This window comes from Enhydra lutris, unplaced genomic scaffold, assembly GCF_002288905.1.
Source record: "Enhydra lutris kenyoni isolate GAN:26980312 unplaced genomic scaffold, ASM228890v2 scaffoldscaffold41, whole genome shotgun sequence".
NCBI classification, from domain to species: domain Eukaryota; kingdom Metazoa; phylum Chordata; class Mammalia; order Carnivora; family Mustelidae; genus Enhydra; species Enhydra lutris.
Window position 1 is genome coordinate 305603 of NW_019154125.1, and position 20357 is coordinate 325959.

Here is a 20357-nt window from a genome sequence, read left to right on the forward strand (position 1 = left end):
AGGGATTCATATAAAGTCAACACCTACTTTGTGGTAGCTATCATCAGCTATCATCCAGATTTTACTGGAAAATTTGTAACTATGTATACAGGAAAGAGAGAATAGTATCATGGATTATTAGTAAGTACTTTCCACTCCTCTACAGAATTATGTAACTTAGAGATTTTTAAAGAAGTTTAAGTGCTAATGCTTTCAGTTTTATTACTCTGTAAAACATTATAATTGATTATTTAAAATTCACGAAAAATTCTATTACTTCCAACTTCCTGCTCTAGATTTGTAACTTTTCTCTGCAGCATTCTATTTTTTTAAACTTCACTGTGATTATCAAATACCATAATGTAGTCTCTTATTTAATAAAAATGTGCTTACTCCTGTTTTCTTTCTAAATCAAATTCTTCAATATACCATGCTCTCCCTTTGTCTGCCCTGTCCAGTGTATTGATAGTTTTTCTGCAGAACAATGAGCAGGACCTCTGAGTTTGAAGACACTATTCACTTACTTCCCTAATAAACAAGATTAAAAGAAGCTGACTGATAAAAGAGGAATGTATCACATTAACTTATAAGCCTGTTCACATGAAAAGCAAGAAAGCAGACTGGACTTACTTTGGATGCGGTCTTGTAGTCATGTCATTGTTATGGTCTCAGCAAAACTGATAAGGTTCTATTTAACCAGTGTTCCTCAACTTTTATTAAGTTGCTTGCTTTAATCTTTCCTTATATCCCTGGTCTTTAAAAATGTGGTCTCATTAAACACTACTATGGATATAGAATTAGGTATAAAGTGTGAGGTAGATGATGCTTTATAAGGAGAGGAGGGAGGGATTGGTGCTGTTGGAGATAGAAAACTTAGAAGGTGATGGATTTTAATGAAGTTTTGAAAGTTGGGAAGCTGGTGAGGAGAGCAAACAAAAGAAAGTGGTAGTGGGTGCTCTGGTGGGTGCTGAAGAATGAACAAAGGCATGCAGGTACAGAAGAGCTTGGTGTTTGTGTGGGTATGTGGTGTGGGGATAGAAGGAAGATTTGCAGGAAGAAAGGGCTGGAACTTTGTATTTCAGGAGAGGAGAGAGTAGGCAGGGAAGGTTACAAGAACAGACTGTTCAGAGAAGGAATAGAGCTTATGGGCTCTGGAGCCAAACTTTCCAAACTGTAATCCTGGCGCCACCACTTATAAATTGTATGCCTGGACAAGTTGTCTAAACTCTCTGTTTCTTCATCTACAAATCAGGGATAATAATGGAAACTTCTTCATTTGGGTTACTATGCCTGGCTCATAATAAGCTCTATATAAATATTTATTACTATAGAGAAATTAGTTGGCAGATTCAGAAGGGTCAGATGATGGAATGTTTTGAAAGCTAATAGAATTTAGAGATTATGTGAAAGACTACTTTTTTTTAGTCAATTGAACATGATGTTATTTTTGGTGTTAACAAATATTGGCTTTTAACCACAATCAGATGTGCCCAAGACTTAATTAAAATTATATTCGAATTTTATTTAATTTTCATGCTACACCAAACTTCTATCTATATTTAAAAGGATGATGGGGTGCCTGGGTGGCTCAGCTGGTTAAGAGTTGGACTCTTGATTTCAGCTCAGGTCATGATCTTGGGTTATGAAATCAAGACCCATATGAGGCTCAGTGGGGAGTCTGCTTGAGATTCTCACTCTCCTTCTCCTTTTGCCCCTCCCCCATTCATGCCCCCCAATAAATAAATAGATCTTTTTTTAAAAAAATTAGAAATAAATAAAAGGATGATGATAAAGCACACCAACCAAGATGCTAAAACCCAGGTCAAAGTCTTTTATTGTTTGATATTATTTGACTCTTTGGAATCAAAGGGGGAATATTATCTAAAGAGAAAAGGCAGCCACCACAGCAAAGTTATAGATGAAAGAGAAAATGATGAGGGGCAATTAAGTGATAGAAGGTGAGACTGTAGACTGAGGGGTAAAAATGGACTCAGGAAAAACAATCGTATAAGAAAACCATATTTTAAAATTTAGAGAATCATAGGTATTTCAGAAGAAATTGAATGTTTTAAAAATAGCAATGGTCAAATGTAAGTTAATACTGAGATTGAATTTATTTAAATAGGCTAGATAAACATCAAGCAGCAATAAAGGAAACATGTACATGAAAATACACTTAACATTTTGTGTAAAAATTGCCTGAGCCTGGAACCCCTTCCCCTTCTCCATCTCCCCCATCCTTGTGAATAACAGACTAAAAATATTACCTGCCCCCCTTTTCTTCCAAGGACATCTTTCTTTTAGAGTCTTATCTTTTGTTGTTGTTGTTGTTCCAGGCAGGTCAGAGTTATTGTACTGAATTTCAAGTTAAGTGAGAATGCCTACCTCCCAAGGCTGCATACTGCCTGCCCCCATCACTACCCGCTTTGGGTGGAAGCCCTAAATTCAGCAAAGGAGGAAGATGAATTGTCCTCTGGGAGAAAGGATGCATGCCATTCCTTTTGAGAGGGTTAGGTTGTATCACAGAGCAGTCAATTGTTCTAAAACTAAAAATTGTGTCCTTGCCCTCGAATTTGTTCCTATCCCAGTCTAGGTCATCTCCACAAACAGCATTTCTACTCATTCTCTGGCTCTGGTCAGAAACATGACATTCATTTGTGACTTCTTTCTTCCACTTATCTTCACTCCAGTTCATTACTAAGTCCTGTCCATTCTGCTACCAAAATGTATCTCAAATCTGTCCACTTTGCTCCATCTCCATGGCCATCACTCAGACACCACTGGTCTAATGTTTATACAAGTTAGAAAAAGGATTCCCTTCCCCTGGGCAGCTGTTGGCCCTGGACTTCAGCCCCATTTGCCATCTTTGTCCAGGACATGAGCTCTAAAATCCTGCATGTTGGTTCTGGACCCCAGCCCACTCCATGATGCTCTGTTGTAATCACATTCTCACTTTCTGCCTATATCCACTCTTGTCCCTTTCCGATCCATTCTCCACACAACAGAGGGACTACTTTTAGATTCCCACTTTTACTTTACTCCCTACTTAAGTCTTCAACAGGTTTCTACTGCTATTGGAATGAAATAATCCTGAACCCTTACCATGGCCTATAAGGTTCTATATGGTTTGGTGCCTAGTTCCCTCTTTTATCTTTACTGGCACGGTTTTGCCTTGATAACTATCAGCCACACTGCCTTGTTTTGGTTCCTGAAACTTGCCAAACTTCCCCCTTACCCCAAAAGACTGCCTGTCTTCGCTTGGCTAATTTTTACTCTTCCTTCAGGTTTCAGTTTAAATGTTACTTCTTAATGATAGCCAACCCTGAATCTAAAATCTAAAGATCTCCTCATAGCACTCTATTTTGTAATCATACTTAACACATTTGTAATTATACATTCACTAGTGATTTACTTAATATTCTTTTTCTTTACCATATATGCTAAGCTCCACAGGATCATTTCACAAGGATCATTCCTGACTTAGGTCCAGTATCTTTCATTCAACCAAGTTTCTATTCAAGCTCATTCTAAAGATCTTCTCTATGCTAGTGACTATACTAGATGCTAGGCATAGAGAAGTGAATAGACAGACGAGGTCCTTGCTCTTACCAGGGAAACATAATCAATCAATAAACAAATAAGCAGACAAGATGATTACAGATTTTGATATGTATTATGCAGGAGACTCTGGGCTTTTTAAGCTCTGAGATCTGTTGTATCAATGCCAAATGTTTTGTTTAGGACAAAGCTAGCTGCTAAACATAACTGAAGAATTTACTTTGCTCATGCAAAGTCTGAAACAAATATTCATGATGGGTGGATGGCTCTCTTCCAAGTGGTAATTCTGGGACTCAGGCTCCTTCTAATTTGTGCTCTGCCATCTTTAGCATGTGGCCACAGAAGGGAAACAGCATGGAAAACTGATTGTGGAATTATTATTATTATTTTAATGAGCTAAATCTAGATGGTTACACCTAATTGCAAGGGAGGCTGGGGAATATAATACATCTCTGTACTGAGGAAGAAGAGTAAATAGATTTGGTGATCAGCACTTTCAACATTACCTGGCACCCTGGCATAATGAAGAAACAAATATAAATTAGAAATACAGCTTGTTCTAAAAAATTTTTAAATCTTTGAGTGTACATGGAAATCAGAATTATGTCTAATCTAGTATATTGACTCTCCAGTCCCCAGGAATCTAGAAATAGTCTTTAAAATGAAATTAGTGAATTTATTTGTTTCTCAGAATTAAACACCACAGTTTTAAAAATTAATCTATGTTTTTACTTTAACTCAGGGTCACCTTCAAGGTTTCCATTTTTATTTCTCATGGCTTTTAGCCTGTCCCAAATCTTGGCACTTCATAGCCCCTCCATTCGTGGCTTTGGGTGATTTTATTAGGACAAGTCCCTACTCAAGGCAATAGAACGGACCAGAAGTGAGAGACACTCTTAACAATTTGGGAATCAGTAGCTTTGAACTTGTAAGCACGCACCTAAATCACTGTATCAATTCTTCACATATATTTTATGACATTCTCCATAATTGTATGCTCTGAATTAAACACGGTAGAAGTTTTAATTATTCTTTGATATCAAAGCAGACACATGGTCACATGTTTCTGGTAATCTGTATTTAAAGCTTTTCTATTCTTAAACTGGTTTTTCTGTCCTCACTGCATCTTAGTATTAAAAGCACAGAAACACGGAGCTCTAATGGACCTCATCAACTCGAAATATTTACTTGTTGGCTTAACTTCAGGCTCAGTTCAGAAACAATCTGAAATCTACAGTTTACCGATTTATCCTACAAAGATTAAAAAAAAAAGGTGAAACATGCCTGAGTCCATGTCAAATTGGTTTTAGTTTACTCTTCCTAAGAGAGACTCCTCCTTGAGGTAGTCCGAAGGTACGGGCACGGTCCTGGATAGCAGTTTTGCACATCTAGTAAGGAAATTTAGAGTCGAGCGCGGCAGGTAGAAACACTGTACCGCTGAGAATGGGCAATGCGGGTGTTTCCGTGACCCCTGGAACGGAAGGGACTGCACTTCCACTAATGGGACCTTCAGGAAGTCGGAGAAGTGCAAGCACCGTAGCTGGGAGTCCTTTACACCCCGTGGGAGGAAGGGTACCAGGGGTCCTCCGCCCCGCAGCGGAGCCGCCCGGAGGTGCCTGCCCCGCGCCGCAGGGCGCCCGCCACGCCCCACGCCGCCCTGCAGGCGAACGCAGGAGGCAAGGAGGCCCCACCGGGCCACCGTAGCGCTGCGGATCGGGCCTCTCCTCCCGCGCCGCCCTCCGCCTCCAGCCTCCCGGCGCCGCGGCAGCTCTGGGCAGGCAGCGCCGCCGCCGCCGCCGCCGCCGCTTCCTCCTCTGCAGCCGTTCGGCCGCTGCGTGACGCGTCGTTTCCTCCCAACATGGCGGCCGGGGCAGGTCGGCGGTGATGGAGGCCAGTCCGCGGCCGCGGCGGGTGTTAATCCCCACAGTAGCCAGGGCAGCCGTGTTCTCTCTGGGTTTCTGAGACGCCGCCGCCGCCGCCTTGTCCTTCGACTCCCGGCAGACGGCCGCCCGGGCTGGGCTCCCTCGCCGCCCCTGGGCCGGAGGGGCGAGTGAGGGGGGGTGGCCGGGAAGCGACCCCAGGCCGGGAGAAGCGGCGGTCCGACGGGCGCGGCCCTCAAGGGGCGGCCTCTTAAGACCTGGTGAAGATCTCCGCGCCCCTCGTCCGCACCGCGGCTGCTCCCACCTGCCTGTCCCTTCGTGATCCCGTCGCTGCCCTCCACGCCTCCTCTCCCCCACTTCCACCCCCTCTTCTTTCTCTCTTCTCTTCCTTCCCCTCTTCCTCCTCCCCTCCAGCCGCTGGGAGCCGCGGGTCGGACGAGCCGCCGCCTCCTTCTCTGCGTCCATGTATGAGGGGAAGAAGACGAAGAACATGTTCCTGACCCGGGCCCTGGAGAAGATTTTGGCCGACAAGGAAGTGAAGAAGGCGCATCACTCCCAGCTGCGCAAAGCGTGCGAGGTGGCGTTAGGTGAGCGGGGAGGAGGCCCCGGGGTGGGGGGGGGGGCGGCGGCGCGGCAGCCGCCACGGGAGGTGGGGTAGTCTGGGGCTGCCTTAGGCCGGCGCCACTGACCTCAGGGAGCCCTCGCGAAGCTCTTTGCTCCCGGGCTGGAGTTGACAGTAACTCGGCTGGATGTGGGGCAGCGGCAGGGTGGAGGAGGAAGGGCAGTTAGCGAGGCTCCGGGAACGCGGCAGGGCTTGGAATCGACTTGAGAGTATCGAGATTTTGCTGGTGGACCGTGCGATGCGGACGGGCTAGCACCCTTTGTGATGAGCAGAAGATGAGCTGTTGTTTTTTAGCTTGGAAATTGAGGTAGAGCTGATTCGTCAAGATTGGGCGTGGGAAGGGTTCCGTATCGTAATTTTGATAACTTTGTCTATTGGTGTGGTACTTTGGAAGATAGGCCGAAGTTGTTCCCTTGTTGACAGTCTTGAGAAGGGGTCTGGCAAGAGGTGTAGCCCATTCTGACATCTCTCCTCCTCCGCTACAGGAAAAACAGAGTGATGTTGTATGTGACTGGGCTGACCTGGAAGAACAAGACCAGAGGTTAAGGGGTGGGGGTGGCCATATAAAAGCCAGGAAGGGAAGGACCTTTAAATATGCTGGCTTTAGTGACAAGGAAGGGAGGGCTTGGAATGGGGAAAATGAAAAAGACAATGACACCCACCAGCCACATGTCTGGACAGTGGCAGCTGCTCTCAAGCTTGAATTCTGATTTATAGTTCAGACGGAGGAGATCTAGTGTATTGAATCCCATAGCAGTGTAAATCCAAACAATACCTATAGTGAGGACAAGCAGATGAAGAATTGTTAAAGGGGGAACACTGATCTATTGCATCCATTAAAGATGAAATCGTTTAGGGAAAGACCAGGACATTTAACACAAAGAGTAATATCGAATGCTTCTGTTTTTATTTTATAGCAGTGGAAATAGACTACATGAAATTGACAAGAAAATCAAGCTTGTTAAATGGGCTTTGGAAGAAGTGTTCTTGAAGGGGGAAAAATCCGGAAAACTTAAATGTGTGTTAAAGAGTGAAGACAGGAAAGACCTTTAAATTATTAAAATAGAATACTTTTTAAAAAAACTTGGCACAATAAGCTATACTGTTTTTCTTCTTAAACTATTTTAAGGTGTGATGCTATGAAAAATATTACTGAAGAAATTTCATTAAAATTTTTTTGTATCTGTAGTATAGTGGGTTTAAGTTTAGTCCTTTGGCCCTTCGTGAATCAGAAATTCATCTTTTTATCCTTGTAGCTAGTGAAATACTGTTCTGGGTGTATGAGAAAACCTTGTATAGCGAAAAAAATTGAATTTATGTAGGTCCCGAAAGGAGTAATTATTAAATTGAGGTGGTATGAGGGAAGAAGTGATTTTGAGTTTTTTAAAAGAATTATTTGTAGGTTTATAAATAACTTGCAGGTTAAAGGACTTAAGAAATGCAAAGTAAAGTTTTAGTTTGAGACCAGATTTTCCATGTTAATTTCATTTTTAGTATACTAAGTAATAAGTATTAGACCAATGAAATGGAGTGTATCTTGTATATGAATTTTTTCTCACTCCAAAATGCCAATAAGTTGAGCGTGTTTTGATGGAGAGTTCTGTGGAAGGAGAATTGGGGATCCTGGGTTTAAATCCCAGTTCTGTTACATTGCAGTCAAGTCATTGGGCCTTAGTTTCCTTCCTTGTAAATCAGGATATTGAACTTAATTATTGTAAGGTTACATTTCCTCTAATGTGCCATGACCGTGAACACAGTTTGGTTAACTTGTGCACTGAGTATTCCTGCCCTTCTTGATTGGCATCTTTAGAGGGCTTAGGGCTTGGTCCTTGCGGTATCTAGATTTAGGAGTTACTTGGTAGTGTGTTAGGTGTACTGGGAATTGTCTTTTGCAGATTTTGCTGGTTTTACTTTTTTGCCTGCCTCTTCCATATAGTTAGCAGAAGATTGTTACGAGAAATATGACTACCCAGGCAAGGACTAGGCAACACAATACTTTCTTAAAGCTGTATAAGGCTTTTACTCAAATTTTATAAAAGTTATATTTAGTCTCCTGCAAAATCTCATTGATCTCAAGATAGTGGATCCCTGATGTATGAACTTTGTTTCTTTCCTTCTAGTCATCCACATACATTATCACAAATTGGTAGGGATAACTCCTTTCATTTTTACAGAAAATGTAATGTTTTACAATAAGATGGTGTCTTCAAATATGTATTGTCTCTGGAAACTATTATAAGCTCCTCTTTTCTCTTCATTACTGAGAATCCAGACCCACTTTGGTCTCTTGATAATCGCTGTGGCCATCAAGCAGGAATGGTAAACTGGAAAGGACTGGTGTGGTCATCCCTGATCTAGATTAGGTTGTGAGTGGGTAGGAGTTGGATGGTGGAAGCATAGAAGTGAGTGCTATAATCCTTCTAAATATACTTTCTAAATAATCCTTCTAAATACACCTGCCTGCATTCTTCGTCCTCCCCACCCCCAAATACTTATTGAGCACCTATCAAGGAGCTGAATGGAGACAGAATAAACAGAAAAGTATATAGTATGTCAGACTTTCAATCCTTTTGTGTTTTAAAATCATTTTATTGCCATGTGAGGTGATTTCAGAGCACTGGTATTCAAAATTCCGTTACCTTTTAACAATGGCCAGTTATAAAGAGTTTTTCTGTAAATAATACCGTTGAAATTACAGTTCATCACATATTCTTAAGAAAATGATATTTTTTTGGTTAAAGTAAAACTTTTAGCACACCTTATCAAGATCAGAAGATATTTCACTTTATTAAAAACAAAATTCATCCTCAAAGATACCACATAAAGGAAATTTTATTTTCACAAAAAAAAATAATGAAAACTTTAAAGGGTGTGCAGATTATTTAAAATTTTTATCAAATTATCTTATATTTCAGACTTTATTTTGAAGTACAGAATGGTTAAAAAAAACAGACAAAAAACCCTCACATCTACGTTGTTACAATCAGTATGAAGCCCAGGGGCAGAAGAACAGCTCCAGGTTGCCCTCTCTTGGTTCCCACCCCACTACAGCTTTCTGCAGCTAAGACAACTCTGCAGAGGCCTTCTAGGCTGCCCTAGCTTAGCGTGATCCATTCGTGCTCTCTAGAATCCTGAATTAAAAATAGTCTGGCCATCTGCTGGCAGATGAGACAACAGCTGAGCTATTTTTAGTTTCAAAGAATTTAGGATTGTTGCAGGATCTGACTTGAAGGTAGCATTGTTTGTCTCAGGGGGAGGGTGCATTTGCGCCCTATTCCAGTCAGGCCTCTTTAAGTTTCAGAAGTTTCTTTGATGTTAGGGCTATGACTAGTTCAACTTTGGCTGCTAACATCAGGTATGGACAAAGATATTCTGCAAATGTTAAGATGAACTAGTTCAAGTTTGGAAGCTGGCACTGATACAGAATAGGAGTGAAAAGGGTGACCACAAGAAGGTTTTAGAGGCAAGGGAGGCATGCAGGGGCATTCATAAGGGTGGAATCCCTTGAGATATGGGAGAATGGAGAAAAAGAGGACTTTTGAGGGAAGTAATTTTTGCATCAGACAGCATATGAATTTGTGTTGTTTATTGTATCCTAAAGTGATCCTACTGATTTAGTTTATTTAAGGGTCTGTTACCTGTAATTATAGTTACCCCCAGAAATGTAGATATAACATTTTACAGAAATTTACAGAACTTCCTACTATACCTCCAGTCCCACCCTTATTTTGGTTAGCAGTGTTATAAAAAAGAGCTATTTGGGTGGAGGGGAATTACTTGAGTGCTATTGACCCCAATTTTATGCTACTTTTGGTAATACCAAATTTTGTTACTCTTCACCTTTTGTGGAAAAAAAAAAGTGATTTATTCCTAAATAATATGCTGCAGTGAACATTTTATAATTTAAATCCATTAGCAAATCTCCTTTTAAACCTTCCTCAATATCTAAGGTAAAAGATGTTTTCAGTAAGTCAGACTGCCAGAATTTTTGAGGTAGCTAGGAAAAAAGAGTAGTGAAATGAAATGATTGATGAAAGATTCTGTTAAGTTTGAGTTGAAAAAGTAAGTTTGGGTCTCAGTGTATATACTTTCTGTTGTGAAGATTTAGAATGCACATTAACATAGTTGAGATTCTGGAAAGTCTTCTAAGAAAGATATCTGCTCTGTTCTGCTTATTGAAGTTTTTCTTAATTTATTTGACCCCTTTCAGAGTCTCTGTGATACATTGTTCCTTGGAATTTACTTTGGGACACTATTAAAGGGAAAAAAAGGCCCTAATTACTGATAAGGTATAGATATAATACAGTAGATATAGTAGCCCTACATAAACATGAGACCATTCTCCAGATTAGTGATTGTGTTTTGGGAAGGCAGTTCTGTTGGCAGTGAAGGAAGAAGAAAATCAGAAATAAGGAGTAGTTGGGAGGAATGGTATCAGATCACAGGACTGTTTGCTTACTAGCTCTTTGTTTCCCATCCCATCTAACGGCAAGCAACTGGTTGTCTCTCCTGTTAATATTTAACTTGGAGAGAGGAACGTCTATTGTAATTGTTTTTTCAAAGCAGAATAAAAATGTATTGTGAATGGGAAATAATTTGAGGAAATACTTCTCATAATATACCTTACAGAGTGAAGGAGGGGATATTTGAAAAGGGAAAATGGATGAAAAAATTATTGTCGCTATTCAAAGTTAGGTTATGTTTTTCATTCAGACTAGTTGTGCTAGCGCTATGCCAGGTATTATTCCAGTGCTGGGCATATGGCACTGAACCAAACATACTTTCATGGAACTTACTTTCTAGTTTATTGAGGCTAACAGTAAAAAAACAAACTAACATGGATTGTCAGATTGTTATTTTCTGAAGCAGTAGTTCAGAAGGGTAAAGGGAGAATGGCCCAGGAGTGCAATTTTAGATAAGGTGGTCAGGAAAGGCCTTTCTCTGAAGTGACATTTCAGCAGAGAATTGACAGAACAGAGAGATTCAGCCTTTTAGGTACGTGAATGAAATAGAGGTAACAGTAAGACAGTGCGTGGTTGGTGCTTTTCCAGGTTGAAAGATTTAGGTGACTGAGGGGAGAGTAAGAGGGAGAGGGATGGAAGAGGAGAGCAACTTTGGATTTTATGGTATCTGTGATGGAAGCCATTGCAGAGTTTTGTATAAGAGAGTGATATAGCAAATTTACATGTTAAAGGGCTTACTGGTAGTGATTTAGATTAGGCAGGGGTGAGGGGGTGGGGGAGTGTATGAGAATTGTTTGCATTTGGAATATATTTTAAAGGAGTCCACTGAATTTGCTGATGGGTTGCTTGTATGACAACAGACTAGTTGCCAGAGCTACAAGTTGTTAGAGAGGGCATTCACCATGATGAGGAGGAACACCAGGAGAGAAATAACCTTTGGGAAATAAGTTGTTACAGTAAAACATTTTCATCCAACTCTTTATATATATTTTATAATTTTTTAATGATAGAATTTCCTGATTATATAATAGGATACTTTCTACTGAGAAAAGGAATCAATTAAAATGATAGGATATTTCCAACTGAGAATATACAAAATAATTTTAAATTTGAGTTGTTAGGGTTTTTTGGTGAGCTTTTTTTTTCCTAAGAGCGAACTTTCATGTAGTTAATAAACAACTGGCCTAGTCCCTTTTTGGGATAGGATATTTGCAGATTTAATTAGTTGAGGATCTCCAGATGAAATCATCTTGGATTCAGGGTGGGTCCCAAATCCTGTGACTGGTGTCCTTATAAGTGGACGAAGGGACAGGAAGACCTATGAAGGAAGAAGGCCATGTGAAAATGGAGATAGAAATTGGAGTTATGCTGTCATAAATAAGCCAAGGAACACCTGTAGTCACCAGAATCTAGGAAGAAGGCAAGAAGGATTCTTTCCTGGAGCCTTCAGAGATAGCTCAGATATCTGGGCTCCAGAACTGTGAGAACAAATTTCTGTTACTTTAAGCCATCAAGTTTGTGATAATGTGTGAACGCAGCCCTAGAAAACTAATAAAAGTTTCCCTTATCCTAACTTTTCAGACCCAATTTGATTTGAGTTTCCATTTATAGAGTATGCCATGTATGTGTTCAAACAGTCAAATGCAGTCTTTGGCTAACTTCTATCTCATAAATCTAGACAGTAGTTATTCTGAGGCTTTAGTGTGTGTGAGTCTCTTGAAAAAGTTCTTTTTAAAGGGTACTGGGACCAAGTATTTAAAAAGTTTATGTTCTTTTACTATTTTTGTTTTGCTTATTAGACTTGATATAACTACGTAGGTCTATATAGCCTGTGTTACCTTCTCATCCAGGAAAGACGGTAAAAAACAATCTATAAAATATTTCATATCACAGTATTACCTCTGATAGGATCTTTAGAAAAATTCACGTGGGACATTTAATATTTCTCACTCAACTTTGAATCACTTAATCAGCTGTTTAATAACTGTCTAGAAACTTGCTAAGGAATGAAATAATAAAAATATAAGCAGACAAAGAAGGTATCATGAAGGTCAACTACTTTATTCAGAGGAGAATCCTATTGTCTTTACTCTGTTTACTTTTAATTATACGTAAGTCCAATGAATTGGCAGTTTACTCTTTTTGTTTTTTAAAATAAAACCTTTTTTTTTTTTTAAGTTTTTTTTTTAAGGCTTTATTTATTTATTTGAGAGAGAGTGAGAGAGAGCATGAGTGAGGAGAAGGTCAGAGAGAGAAGCAGACTCCCCGTGGAGCTGGGACCCCAATGCGGGACTCGATCCCGGGACTCCAGGATCATGACCTGAGCCGAAGGCAGTCATCCAACCAACTGAGCCACCCAGGTGTCCCTAAACAAAACCTTTTTTAAAAACCATTTTCAAAAGTAAAACTGGGGAAAAAAATAACCCATGACACTGTTAGGTGAAGATAGCCATTGCTAATTTTATAAAAAGCAACTTTGTTGAGGTATAATTTACATAGTATAAAATCTGCCCATTAAAAAAAATTAATCTCTATACTGAACATGGGGCTCAAACAGCCCTAAGATGAAGAGTTGCATGTTCTTCTGACTGAGTCAGTCAGGCACCCCAAACTGCCCATTTTAAATGTAATGATTTTTACTAAACTCATTGAGTTGTGCAGCCATAACCATAATCCAGTTTCAGAATACTTCCATTACCCCAGTAAAATCTCTAGTGCCTCCCACAGCTCTAGGTGTCCACTGATCTGCTTTCTGTGTCTAGATAAGCCTTTTCTGTATATTTCTTTAAGCATTCATCATACAGATAGAGTCTTTTGTGTCTGGCTTCTTCCACTGAGCATGTTTTTGAGGTTCGTTCATGTTGTAGCACGTATCAATATTTTATTTCTTTTTATTAATAAATAGTATTCCAGAGTGTGGATGTACCACATTTTGTTTATTCACCAGTTTTGATGGACGTTTGAGTTGAATGAATAATGCTGCTGTGAATATTTGTGTGTAATATTTATATAGTTACTACCTAGAAGTAGAATTGCTGTCATATGATAAATCTGTGTTTAACTTTTTAAGAAACTACATTGTTTTCCAAGTAGCTACATCCTTTTATATCTCCATCAGCAACATAGGAGGGTTTCTCATATGTCCTTGCCAGCCAAAGATTATTACTGTCTTTTTTTATTTTAGCCATCTTAGTTGATATGAAGTGTTATTTCTTTGAGACACTATTAACTTTTTGAGGTATTTTTTCCATACTTTATTCTGACAACACAACACACACAGATGTAGTCTTCAAAAATTGAGCTAGTTAATTTATAAGGCAATAGTAAGAAGGAAAAAGAAATAGCTGACATTTATTGTTTACTGTATGCCAGGTTCTGTGCCAATTACTTTATTGTCTTTATCTCAGTTTGTCCTCCAGACAACCCTGTATGTTTTGGTGCCGTTATTATCTGCAGTTTGCAAATGAAGAAACTGAGGTTTAGAGCTTATGTTTGGTAGAGTTAAAATATGAGCAAGTCTTTTGGGCCTAATGTGGCAGACCTGACCTGCACCCTTACCCACGAATCTTTGTTTATAATTAACAAATTACAAAAAGGGAAAGAAGGGCCTCCATGGAAAAAGAGTTACTGTTAAGAAAGAGAAAGGGCAAAATACAGAACGAAGAAACAGCTATCTAACAGCAGTATAGAAAAATACTGCTCTCTACATTTCAGTGATTCTCAGGGGTATTTATGTGCTATATGTTAATAATTGCATTTCTGAATCTGTCATACAAAAAAACCATTTTGTGGTCTGCTTAAGTCAGCCAGATTCATGTGTGTTTCTGTGTATGTAAGATTTTAAACAAAATTTTAAAGTAAGATTTTAATAATTTAAGCCATTTGGAAAATACAGCTGTCCCATGACATTCCCAAGGATTCTGGTGATCTTATGGTACCTGAGTTCCTTGTCTTTTAAAAATACTCTAATTTTTTATCTTAGCATTTTATAACATTTTAAAATCATTTTAAGAATTGAAACAAAAACAAACTCTTACTAAAGTGTTATCTAATAGGAAGTAAGACTCTGTTACCTAAAAATAATTGTTTATGTTTATGGAGTTATGCTGCCATAAATAAGCTAAGGAACTCCTGTAGTCACCAGAATCTAGGAAGAGGTAAGAAGGATTCTCTCCTGGGGCCTTCAGAGATAGCTCAGATATCTGGGCTCCAGAACTGTGAGAACAAATTTCTGTTATTTTAAGCCATCAAGTTTGTGATAATGTGTGAACGCAGCCCTAGAAAACTAATAAAAGTTCCCCTTATCCTAACTTTTCAGACCCAATTTGATTTGAGTTTCCATTTATAGAGTATACCATGTATGTGTTCAAACATTCATGAGTCTCCATAAATTCAGTGGCTTTCGTAAGTATATAATTATTGTGGGGTGCCTGGTGGCTCATTTGTTTAAGTGTCCAAATTCTTGATTTTGGCTCAGGTCATGATCTCAGGGTTGTGAGATCCAGCCCTCTGTGGGGCTCTGCGCTCAGCAGGAGTCTGCTTGAAATTCTCCCCCACCCCCTCCCCTGACTCAGGCATGCACATCCTTTCTCTCTAAAGTAAGTAAATAAAATTGAAATAAATACAATTATTGTGTAATTGTCATAACTCTCAATTGTATAGTCTCTCATCATTATTTCATATGCATTTTCTATATGTGTATTTTGTTTTCCTACCAAGCATTTTATTTTAATAATGTGTCTGTTTTTTGTTTTTTTTCTTTTAAGTTTTTATTTATTTATTTGAGAGAGAGAGGGACAGAGACAGCAACAGAGATAGCATGGGGAGGAGAGAGAGAAGCAGGCTCCCCGCTGAGCAGGGAGCGTGATACTGGGCTGCATCCCAGGACCCTGAGATGATAACCTGAGCTGAAGGCTGACACTTAACCCACTGAGCCACCCAGGTGCTCCTGTTCCTGTTGCAAAGTGTTGTTTGAGTTTGGGGACATTTCCATTTAAATTCTGCTGCACAGAGTTTTCTTAATATATTTTCTTATTAATCCCTGCAAAATTCATTGAATATTATGTATACAGAATTATGTATGGTAAACACTAAGATTGAGTTCGCTGGTAGAATGTGGTCATTTATGGCTCTTGTTCCTTAGGTAGAATTGTCATAAATGTACTCTATCTATGCTGGATGCAAGTATACAGCCATCTGCTGAGAAAGACAAGAGTTTTCATTCTCTTTAGAGTTATTGGTTTGGACTTATTTTTATGTAACCATTCCTTTTCATCTTTTCTTTTGCAATTTTTTTTCTGTTCTAAAAGTAGAAAACAAAGACCTGAAACTCCCCTTTATAATCAGAATGTGTATATTTTTGTTTTTTTATAGATTTTGAGTTTTTTGGTGCTTATTTTCTTGAATTTATTAGGATATAATAGCAAGTATTTAATAGGTTCATTTTCTCCCATTGAATTGACAGGTAAAAAACAGTTATGAAGTTAAAAAGTATTTTATTCTTAAATTATTGATTATTAATTTTTATTAGCATAGTGCCTCACATGATATCTGACAGGATTAATTAGTCCTCATGTCTTATTTTTTATAATGTTGCTTCCCCCCCCAAACTTTAGTATTTTATTTTTTGTACTTTAATACTTACTTTTAGTGTCTTATTAATATGATGCTTAGCTTGTCTTACCATTTATTTTTATATATAAGATTAAAAGTGTTATAGCTGGAAAGAAGTTGATTATTTCAACAATGTTGGGCTCTCATGCCTGTTCCCTAAATTTTAATTCTTACGTAGTAATTTGAGAATGTGTTTAATGTGTTGACAAGCCAAAACTTATGTGTAATTTTTAATGTGCTTGTTGTATCTTTAGAAATGAAAATGGGACCACTTGAATCTTCTAATAGTGAATAGAAATAAAGTGTTAAAAAAAAAAGTGTGGTATGTTTGATACCAGTTAATTAAATTAACAATTAAGACTTAATAATTGAGCTTTTAAAATTTATATCAGTGTCCAAAATAGGGATTTTATTATGATTAGAGAACTGTTTCACTATAAGATACATGGACTGAAATTAATCTTAATCAGAATGTATTTGTTATAAATGCAGTGATGAATCTCTGTGTTTGTATCTATGAAGTTGAAATTACTTTATTCTCTTTGTTCTCACCCCAACCCCATTTCTGAGGCTATTGGAGAAGACTCTTCAATGGCAAATTAAGAGGAAATGTAACTTTTGGTTAATATGTAGCACACACACTTCTTTCTCTTAAAAAGTCAATGAGTATGCCAAAGTATGGTATCTTAAACTTCTATATGTGATTGCATATTCATTGAGTTATATTCCTTTTGAAATAGTTAAATATTTTTTCAGTTTATAATTTTCTTTTACATTTCAAAAAGCACACTTGATTAAATGATTAATATGCCAAAATCTGATTTCCCTGTAAAAAAGTTAGGCATTCAAATTATCATCATTGTAATTATTTTTGTTTGGTTGGTTTTTCTTGGTTTGAAAGAAAAATGTCTTTGGGAAAGATTAGTCTTTCTGTTTCATTACTAAACTAAAATCACATTTATGAGTATTTACTGAGCAGTTTTAAATCTTAAATTGAATATCCTTTGAATTTTTTTAACACCACCTCCTAAATGGTTTCTACCAACTTGGTCTCATTGAATACCACTTACGAAAAATATAAACAAGTAAGTGGCATTGAGGACTCATCAGTCAGATACTATGTTATGCACTGTGCTAATTTGAATTGAGAATGACTAATGGAACAAGATGTGATAAAATGCTTTTGAAAATGCTCATTAAAGCTTTCTACCTTTAACATTTATTGAAGTTATGTGATCTTTGACTAATAGCAAATAAGGAGCTTTGATTGCCACTCATGCATGCCTAATGCTATTCTGTGTAATTAAGACCTCTCATTAGTTTGCTTGACTAAAATTTCTTAATGTAAAGTTTTTGTTGATTCATTAAATTAATGTCCCCAAATATTTTGTCAAGGATAGTCACTGTTAATAATTTGGCTTTCCAGGAGATGTGTAAGAAAATAAAAGTATCTTTGAGTTTGGAAAGTAAATGTCAAGAATGCTTGCTTTTCCTCAGGTTTTCATGTTTATTTTTTATTTTTTATTTTATTTATTTATTTTTAATGATTTATTTATTTATTTATTTATTTGACACACAGAGAAAGATCACAATTAGGCAGAGAGGCAGGCAGAGAGAGACAGGAAGCAGGCTCCCTTCTGAGCAGAGAGCCCGATGCGGGGCTTGATCCCAGGACCCTGAGATCGTGACTTGAGCCGAAGGCAGAGGCCCAACCCACCCAGCCACCGAGGTGCCACCCCTCATGTTTATTTTTTAAACTTTTGTCCTGAAATTTTCACTTAAAAATTTATCACAGTATTTCAGTTCCTTTTTTTTTTGGGAACCACTCCTTTTATGTTCATCTCCTACCTGATCCTCCTTATCTCTCTTCCTTTTCCTTTTCAAACCTCAGAATCATATTAGCATTGATACATTAATACATTCTTGATTCCTAAAAGCATATTTTAAAGAAATTGAGGCAATTTAAAAATCATCAGAAAGTAACCGTGCACCTGGTTAATATCCCTTGATGTGACCTCCCAAATGACCACTAAATTGTGGAAATGGAAGAAAATTCACTCCATTGTGGAAAACCAGATTAATGGCAATCTGTTTCTAGATCTGGAAGGAATGAAAAGAAGCTAAAAGGATGAGCGATAACCTAAGTATCTAACAAAGATGTCTAATGTAGGGATAATTCTTTTTTCCTAAATGAAAGAAGATTAATTTGAAATTGCAAACAAAGTAATAATCAGAGACATTTTGAAATGGCTGCACTAAAAAAAAAACCTTTACATGCTAACTGCCATATTCTAGGAAGAAAAAAAGCTCAGAAGACATTCTTACAAGTTTCAATCCGTGGATATTCTTTACAATTAAGGATAAAAACTATATCCCATAAATATCTAGGCAGAGAAAATAAGCTTTCAAAGAAGGAATTGTAATTTTAGTTTAAGATTGCAAGGAAGAGTTTTACCCTAGCTAAACCTAAGTAGTACAAATTTGCTGAAAATGATAGAACAGCAACAGCAATTCTGGTAATAAAGTGAAATATAGTGTTTCATGTCTTTTTTTTTTTTTTAATCTGTGCCTTATCCTGCTTCTCTGTCTTGTTTTTCGTTGTTCGAGAGGAAATCTTTCCCTGTCTCCTTCATCTATCTCATCCCTTTTATTTCAAATAATATTTTTCTTCCCTTCAAATAACATCTAAAAATTGTTAGAAAATAATCAGACATGTTGTAAAGATCTCTGTACAAATTCATCTATCGTTGTGCTCTTTATGACTACTAAAAGTTGAAAGTAAGGTTGTAAACAATATGGGGTGGGTTAAATAAATAATGGTGTTTGGAATACTACAAAGCACTGAATAGTGAGTGACATGTTGGAAATATATTCATTGATATAGGAAGATAAATGAGTGGAAATATATGAAAGTTACATAATCTGTTATATAATTATATACTAGTGTTTATCTTTGAACAAGTATATTTAGGTATACATAGAAGAAGTGTTGCAAATATAAGGAAATTTTGACACATATATTGAGAGACCTGTTCCATTGTCTTGTTTTTCAGTAGAACTACAATATATCTATAAGGTTGTTAGAGAAGTATATGTCATTAAAGAATCTATAGCTCTAAAGAACTTCTTTTTATTTATTTATTTTTTGAAGATTTTGTTTATTTAACGGAGAGAGATGACAAGTAGGCAGAGTGGCAGGCAGAGAGAGAGGAGGAAGCAGGCTCCCTGCTGAGCAGAGAGCCCGATGCGGGGATCGATCCCAGGACCCCAAGATCATGACCTAAGCAGAAGGCAGAGGCTTAACCCACTGAGCCACCCAGGTGCCCCAGAACTTCTATATATTAATTTTATATATTATTTGTTTTCCTGTCCAGGCCTGTGGTATTTAAATGTAGAGAAAGGAGGGGAAAAAAAAAAAACAAAGATAAGTAGTTGTCTTCGTATTGATGTAAAAAATAAAACTGAGAAAGAAGATGGAGGATATCAAAGCTAGCTGATTGAATGTAGTCACATTTATTTATCACCATGTCAGCCTGGTACTAAACACAGGGACAGTTCAAATGTGTCTTAGGTATTGCTTAGGACACCTAATTATCAAATAAAAATTGATCGTATTCTAGGCTTCATCAGTTATTAGCTTATGACACTAAGAAATAAATTTTTTCAGGTAATACCATCGTGCTCTTTCTCATTTTGATTACTCAAAATGGATAGAGAATAACTGGTCTGAAACAGACTTTTGACTAGGAACTACTTAAAATTTCTGTCTCTGGTAATCTACCTAAGTATCATCTGAGAATTAAAAAGTCTTAGAAAACTTCATTGGTTGCTGTATCTTTGAAAACACAAAGGAATCCTTAGTTTTCATCTCAGATAAATCCTAAGATTTCTTAATTAATATTTATAAGAAGAAAAGTTTGCAGGTTTTAGAAGACCTCTCCATGTATGTATCCATTGTACTTTTTCAACCCATTTAGTAAAGGTATGAAAATTGATTGACGAATAGAGTTTTCTTGATGTTTATTAAAAAGTCCATTAGTGTTAACTGGTTTCCACTTAGTATCGCAAATTCTTGGGTCTGCATCTTTTCTGGAGTTGGATACCAAGTTCTTTTCAATTACAGCTGACCTTTGAACAAGGTGGGAATTGGGAACACCGATAACCCTGCACAGTCAGAACTTCCCCAAAACTTTACTAATAGCTTACTGTAGGCTGGAAGCCTTACCGGTAACACGAACAGTT

The 20357-nt window shown here is 37.8% G+C and overlaps 1 protein-coding gene across 2 annotated transcripts in view; it reads left to right on the forward strand.

Moving 5' to 3' along the window:
* Positions 1 to 5334: 5334 nt before the first annotated feature.
* Positions 5335 to 20357, forward strand: part of LOC111155372 (ADP ribosylation factor guanine nucleotide exchange factor 1) — a 144016-nt gene continuing 128993 nt past the window's right edge. Inside the window, exon 1 of one of the 2 annotated variants that reach the window (XM_022515519.1) lies at positions 5335 to 6004. In XM_022515519.1, coding sequence (XP_022371227.1) covers positions 5881 to 6004 — 124 coding nt within the window. In that variant the 5' untranslated portion in view covers positions 5335 to 5880. The remainder of the gene's footprint in view (positions 6005 to 20357) is intronic. The other variant, XM_022515518.1, reaches the window with a different exon arrangement.